We start from the raw sequence: 6,722 nt of genomic DNA, 5'->3' as shown, positions 1-6,722 counted from the left end.
CTGGCCGAGATGAGGTTCCACCCGTGGTCACAGACTGTACCCCACTGGCGGTTCTTGAGCACTTCCACCCGGCCCTCGCCCACCTGGGCCCCGGAGCGGAGGCGCACCCTTGGCTCCTGCTGGGCAAAAACAGCTTCAGGGAGGGCGAAGGAGGAGGGACGGGCTGAGCCCTATAAGCTGGGCAGAGACACTGACTCTGCCCATAACTATTACCTCGAATAAGCTGTTTTTCTCAACCCCCCTAAGAGCCACCACGATATGACAGTACGAACAAAGTCCAGCTCTAAGGAAAGAGCCTTAGGAGTGGGTCCCCGCGCTTCACAACCCTGCCACCTGGCCACCAGGCCAGTCCCTGCCTCGCGCCAGCCTCTGCTTCTGTGTCCTTTGGGGCCGAACTAGATCAACGCTTCCCAAAGGGATCCGTGGAGTGGTTTTAGAGACATGCAGGGACATGGCATTAATTAAACTGTCTCACAGAGTGGGGAAGCTATTTCCGTTGTGATTCTCTTCCCCTCCTTCCTTTCATCCGGAGACCACCTCCTGGGTGCTGCCCTGCCCTGCCCTGTCTGTACCACCTCAGCAGCACTTGCTCGTTGCTTTTTATAACAAAGGGCCAGGCTCAGGTTCAATATGGGATATAGCTACAATGTAATTACTGTTTTTATGGTTACCTTCTATTCATAGCAGGTGATGTCAGCCTTCCACTTATGGTAGGGTTATAAACGGTCCCTTTTAAATACATCCAGGGTACCACCACTCAGTGCACCGATCCCTCCTTGATAGGGGATAGGGGCCGCTGTCCCTCCTCCTGCCCGTCCTGGACTTCTCACCCACCCTTCCCAAAGGCAGGGTGCAGGCACCCGGGACCCACCTCTGCCCGGGACTCCTTGCGTCCAGGCTTGGCCTTCAGAGGGCGGAAGCGGGGCCCTGCCACACAGCTGACCACAGCGTGCATGCCACCCAGGCAGGCCGGCCGCGGCTTGCCCCGAGCTGGCGCCACCTGCACCTGGCAGCTGGCTACATGGGGCTCCGTCCCCAGGCAGTTGACTCGGTGGATCCAGAAGGAATTCTTCTGGGCCAAGCTCTTCAGCCTGGAAGACAGGGAGACTGCGGGTGGGGGAGGGGTTGAGGGAAGCTCAGGACTCAGGAAGGCAAGGCATTGGGGAGCGGGGAGGGGAGGGAGGCCCTTCCTGCCACACCCCTCTGCCACCCTTCCCCAAGGGTACACTCCTCACCTAAACCTGGGATCCCTCATCTTCGAATCCCAGACTTTCCTGGAGGAGAGAAAACAGTGGGGAGTGGAGTGGGTACAGAAATCCTACCCGTCACCCTGACTCCTCCCAGTTGTCCCTGAGTCTGCACTGGGCTTCACAGTTTGAAAACTCGCCCAAGGGTCCTATCTCAGCGCTGAGCTTCACAGCAGCCCCGATAGGCGACCACCTCACAGATATCCATGACCTCCATTTATAGGGAAGGAAAGCAGGGCCCAGGACGCTCTCTTGACGTGTCAATCCCAATGTGGGGTTTCTGTTGCACTGGGCGCTCCCAGCTCGCCCTCTCCCCATGCCAGACGGAGGGGCGTCTTTAGGGAGCACCCTGAAAAAAGAGACCCAGGGAAGAGGTCCTCTGGGGACAGGTGGAGGTTGAAGGCCTTGCTGGTGGCGGCTGCCCACCCAGAGGCTATAATCAGGGCCGCCCTCCTCATGGGTGGTAAGCAAGTCAGCCAGGCCCAGATGTGCAATTACTAGGTGGTGGGGAGTGAGGGGCCCCCATGTCAGTCACCCCCAAGGCTGGAATCGAGCGGGTCCTCAGGACCAGGGTCATCTAAGTCAGAGGCACAGTACAGAGCGACTGAAAGTGGTTGGGGACGGCAAGGATGGGTGGCTCAGCTGTGCTGTGGGAGATTCCTCCCCTGAGAAGAAACAGTGTTCACTCCACAGAGCTGGGAGAGCTGCCTGGCCCGCAGACGGGCTGATGCAATCCTGCGACAGCCGTCACGTTTCTGACGTCTGTGCTCCACCCCACGCCTTGCTCACACACAGCCCAGCGGAGGCCTGGCTTGGATGAGAGTTGAGGAAATTCACTGGGCAAAGTGGAGACAGTGCCTTGCAGGTTGGATAGCTGAGGCTCAGGTGCCCTGCCTAGGCCCCACGCTAGGTAGGCAGAGCTGAGACCAGAACTCAAGTCGTCTGTCCTTGTGGGCAGCATTGTAAGGCTCTTCAGTAAAGTCTACTTTGTAAATCGGGGACACACTTTTATGTTCCATTGTTTTTATGTGGGAGTGTTCTGTGCTATTCTTTGTATCGGTTAGTTTCTGACTTTCTAGGCATCTCCCAACGTTCACCCTCACCTTCCTCTTAATTATTCTGTGGGATCCGTCACCCAGGAGATCCAGGAACATTCCTCATTTGGGCCGGTTTCCCTCCCAGTCCCCACACCCACTGCATGACCTGCCATAGACACACCTAACCCTGCCAACCTCACGGACCTCTGCCAGGTCCCACGTGTGTCACATGCACGCACTCACACATGCCACTGCCCCGCAAGCCCGCCTCCCCCGCACCCTCCCCCAGCTGACCTCCTACCTGTAGTAGTGATTGTTGACAGGGGCCTCACTGGGGAAGCCCAGCATTCCGCACACCACCTTGCTGTTGTTCCTGGTCCAGCCCTGGTCACACACCTGCCGCCAGTGGCCCTCGTATTTCACCTCCACGGCTCCCTCGGTCACCGGGCTCTGCCGCTTGGCACTGGCAAGGATGGGCTTGAGCCGCACCTCCTCCAGCCGCCGGCCCTGCAGGGTGCATGGGCACTGTGGGCCGGGATTCCTGCCCCGCTGAGCCCACTGCAGGTCTTCGTTGGGGGAGTTGGGGCTCAGAGCGCTTAGAGATCACCCCACACAGCCCCCTCACAGGACAGGCCGGGAAACTGAGGCCCAGACAGGGGGAGGCATTTGTCCAAGGCCACGTGGTGAGCATGAGGCAGAACCTTGGTGTGTTTAGGGTCCTTTCCTCACTCTAGGGCAGTGGTTCTCAACCTTCTGGCCCTTTAAATACAGTTCCTTATGTTGTGACCCAACCATAAAATTATTTTCGTTGCTACTTCATAACTGTAATGTTGCTACTGTTATGAATCATAATGTAAATATCTGATATGCAGGATGGTCTTAGGCGACCCCTGTGAAAGGGTCGTTCTACCGCCAGAGGGGTTGCGACCCACAGGTTGAGAACCGCTGTTCTAGAGGGAAGCAGGCAGGTCTGCACCCTCCCTGGGGTCAGGATGGGAGCTCTTGGAATTGGGGGGCTTCCACCAGGCATGGAAGAGCCTTCCTACTCCACTAGGGAGATCTGAGGATGGTCAGACCTTGAGACCGCCAACAGGATCCTTTGGCCCAGGAGACCCCCACCTTAGCCCCGGGGTGACTTAGACCATGGCGAGCCCCCATCCTGGCCTGCAGCATGTAGTGGGCCAGGCCCTCTGGCAGTGATGGTAGGAGCCTGGACCTGCCCTGCCTGCTCCTGTTGTTTGACTTGGGCTGTTTTTAGCTTGGGGTTGTTTGTGCCGGGAAGAGGCAGCAATTGTGGCCAGGCCTTGTGGGTGAGGCAGCCCCTTGCCCCGCTGCTGCCTCCCTTATGGGGAGCAGCTTCAGTGATTCCCAGCAGGCCCAGCCTCTGGTTCCCTGGCCTGCCCCCGCCCCAAGCTGGGACCCTCTGTCCATGCACCAACAGGAGTCGGGGCCAGGATGCTTATCAGCCCAGGCTCTGCTCTCTTTCCCCTTCCTGCTCCAGGTTCATTACCAGGAGGCTCCCTGTCCCCTGACCCATTGCTTGGCTCAGGCCAGAGCCTGAAAGCCTCCTCACCTGGGGCCCAAGGGCATTGGAGACTCTCTCAGAAAGGTAGCCGCGCTGGCGCTGGGGTTGGCACACCACCCCGACGTCCTCTGAGTGGCTGCAGTCACTGACACCCCAGCCGTTAGACCCGCACTGGTCCAGGGAGCTTTCTGTGCCCACACAGCGCACATTGTCCAGCCAGATGGGTCCTGAGGGGGAGGGGACAGACAGGCGATGCTCAGGGACAAGCACAGAGACGGGTCATGAGTTGTGCCTCCTGGATAGTTATAAACTTTCCTCTTAAACTCTGAGCAGAAGGTGGGGTGGAGAGAGGAGAGGACTTGGTTCTCCTGGGATTTATTTATAACCTGCTTACTGCCTCCTCCTGGCATCAGGTTGTGTAGACTCTTTTTGGAAAACGCCAGATCGGTCTAGTAATTAGATTAACCTGTTCACCCATTCATCCATCAATCTAGTCATGCAACAACATTTGTTAAGCACCCACTGTGTGCCCATCACTATGTTCAAGGAAGTTAGTGGAGGGGCTGTGATCATGGCAATAGTGATGGGCCTCACTGCAAGCAAGAATGGGAGGCTCAGAGCAGGGGGCACTTCAGCTGAGGCACTCAAGACAGGCCTCATGGAGGAGGTCATTGGGCTGGGAATGAAAGGACGGGTGGGATGTTTTTTTGTAGGAGCCTCAGAGAGCCCAGCCCCTGAGAGAAGCCCACTACCATTTCCTTGCCATGTTGCTTGGCAGCTTGTCACTCACCCTCCCCTGGGCCATACTTGGCACTGTGGGCCCAGGTCAGGGCACCCTCAAAGCCCAGCTGGCGGCAGGCTACTGTGGCCTCCTGGAGAGCGAAGTCGTCATCACACACAGTGCCCCACTGGCCCTGGTACAGCACCTCCAGGCGGCCCTCCTCCGGCCTGCTTCCTGGGCCCACCAGCCGCAGCTTCGTGGTACCCAGCGACTGCGACCTGCTGAGAGGGGCCTGGCCCAGGAGCTGGCACAGCAGGAGCAGGGAGAGGGTAGCCGGTGGGGACCACATCATGGTGACTTCACGGACAGCTGAGGCCAAGGCACCTGGGGAATGAGTAAAAAGGACAATGATTACCACCTACCTCTGGTCTCAGGCAGAGACAAAACATGGCAGGGCCCCTCCAAGTGTGTGCATATGTGTGTGTGTGTGTGTGTGTGTGTGTGTATGCGTGTGTGTGTGCTGGCACTGACCGAGTCTGGGCTCTGAGGTTAGTCAATTTGGTTCAAACCCACCATTCATTAGCCATGTGACCTTGAGTTTAACTTTACCGAGTCTCAAACTCCTCACCTGCAAAGTGGGAATAATAATTCCTATCTTGCACTGTTGTTGTGAGTGTTAAATAAAACACTGTATGTAAAGTGCATAGCACAAGCCTACCACATGGTAAGTGCTCAGTAAACAGTTATTCTTGATACAGTTTTATATGTAAACTAGAGGCCTGGTGCACGAATTCATGCACAGGTGGGGTCCCTCGGCCTGGCTGGCGATTGGGGCCGATTGGGCCAGCCGGCCACGAGGAGGGACTGCAGGAGGTTGGCCGGACGCGGGAGGTTGGCTGTGGGAGTGCACTGACCACCAGGGGGCAGCTCCCGGGTTGAGCGTCTACCCCCTGGTGGTCAGTGTGCATCATAGCGACCAGTTGTTTGGTCACTTAGGCTTTTATATATATAGACAGAGGAGGTGACTTACCCTTGGAGTCATGGGGGAGACACCAAGGACCAGAAATATCTACTCCAGGGGAACTGCCCTCACCTGCCTTTTGACATTCCAACACCCTGGCCACCCTCACCACAAAAGGCACATGGGATGCTGGAGCAGAAAGGGTCATTTGAGGGGAGTCTTGGCCTCTACCACTCATTTGCTGTGTGGCTTGGGGATGTCTTTTAAACTCTAGGCCCTGATCCTTTATTTTGAAAGTGAGGAGGTTGAATCAATACAGCATGGGGCAAAAGTAGGCTTACAGTTGTTTGAATGGAAAATATACAATAATTAAGAAATAATAATAATAATACAAGAATAAACTGTGTTTCCCATATTCACAACTCTAAATCTACTTTGCCCCACCCTGTATGGTCCAGTATCTCCTTGAGCTGGGAAGTCTGTGAAATCCTTACGCCCTTGCTCTAGGTCCAGCTAGGTGCATGATTTGTACACGGATTCAACAAACATCTGTGGAATGCTTGCTTCAGGCCAACTCTTAAGTCAGGTGCTGGGACAATGACGTGAAGATGTCAGTGCTACTCCCCGCTCTCATGAAGCCCAGAGAAGAGGAATTAGGGGAGGCTTTCCGAGAAGGGGCGGTTCACTGGGGCCTTGTTAGAGGAATGAGCTCTCCCAGATGGGAAAACTCTGCATTCCAGGTACAGAGAACAGAATGGGTAAAGGAGGAGAGAGGAGAAGAGGTGCAAGAGCAGAGGGGGGGACAGGGTAGAGGGACAGGCTGGGCCAGTAGATCAAGGGCCTTGTGTGTCACGAAGGGTTTGTCCTTCATCCCCCAGGAAGTGAGGGACCCTGGGAGGGTTAGGTGGTGACCACGCACCAGAGAGAGGGCTCCTGCCTTCAGGAGGCTGTAAGCAGATGGTCTTTGAGTCCTTAACGGGGATGAGGGTGGGGCTGATCCTCTCTCTCTCATGTGTTAGCAGCCTTGGGCCTGGGACTAGGCTTGGAGAGGAGCATCGAGGAGAAGATTACAGTGGGTTAGAGCTGTCAGTGTCTGCAGCCATCAGTGCCAAATTCCTCCATGGCCATGGCCAGGCTCTGCTGCGGATGGGGCTGAGGCTGCCTGGAGTGGTGGATGGAGAAAGTTGGGTTCTTGGCTCCCTGTTCAGGCTTGCACCGTAAAAGAGCATGT

General features: G+C 56.4%; 1 protein-coding gene across 1 annotated transcript in view; it reads right to left on the bottom strand.

The window, feature by feature from the left end:
• The window catches only part of LOXL4 (lysyl oxidase like 4), a 15,916-nt gene extending 11,000 nt beyond the window's left edge, over positions 1-4,916 (bottom strand). The window contains exons 1-6 of the mRNA XM_006756578.2: positions 4,600-4,916; positions 3,858-4,036; positions 2,586-2,791; positions 1,236-1,274; positions 872-1,091; positions 1-116 (exon numbers count right to left, since the gene is read on the bottom strand). The exon at positions 1-116 is cut by the window's left edge and continues 55 nt beyond it. Of these exons, the coding sequence (XP_006756641.1) occupies positions 1-116; positions 872-1,091; positions 1,236-1,274; positions 2,586-2,791; positions 3,858-4,036; positions 4,600-4,882 (1,043 nt within the window). The 5' untranslated portion in view covers positions 4,883-4,916. The remainder of the gene's footprint in view (positions 117-871; positions 1,092-1,235; positions 1,275-2,585; positions 2,792-3,857; positions 4,037-4,599) is intronic.
• Between the last annotated feature and the right edge of the window lie 1,806 nt (positions 4,917-6,722).

The sequence above is a fragment of the Myotis davidii genome, unplaced genomic scaffold, assembly GCF_000327345.1.
Source record: "Myotis davidii unplaced genomic scaffold, ASM32734v1 scaffold332, whole genome shotgun sequence".
Taxonomy (NCBI): domain Eukaryota; kingdom Metazoa; phylum Chordata; class Mammalia; order Chiroptera; family Vespertilionidae; genus Myotis; species Myotis davidii.
This window is presented reverse-complemented; position numbering and strand designations above follow the sequence as displayed.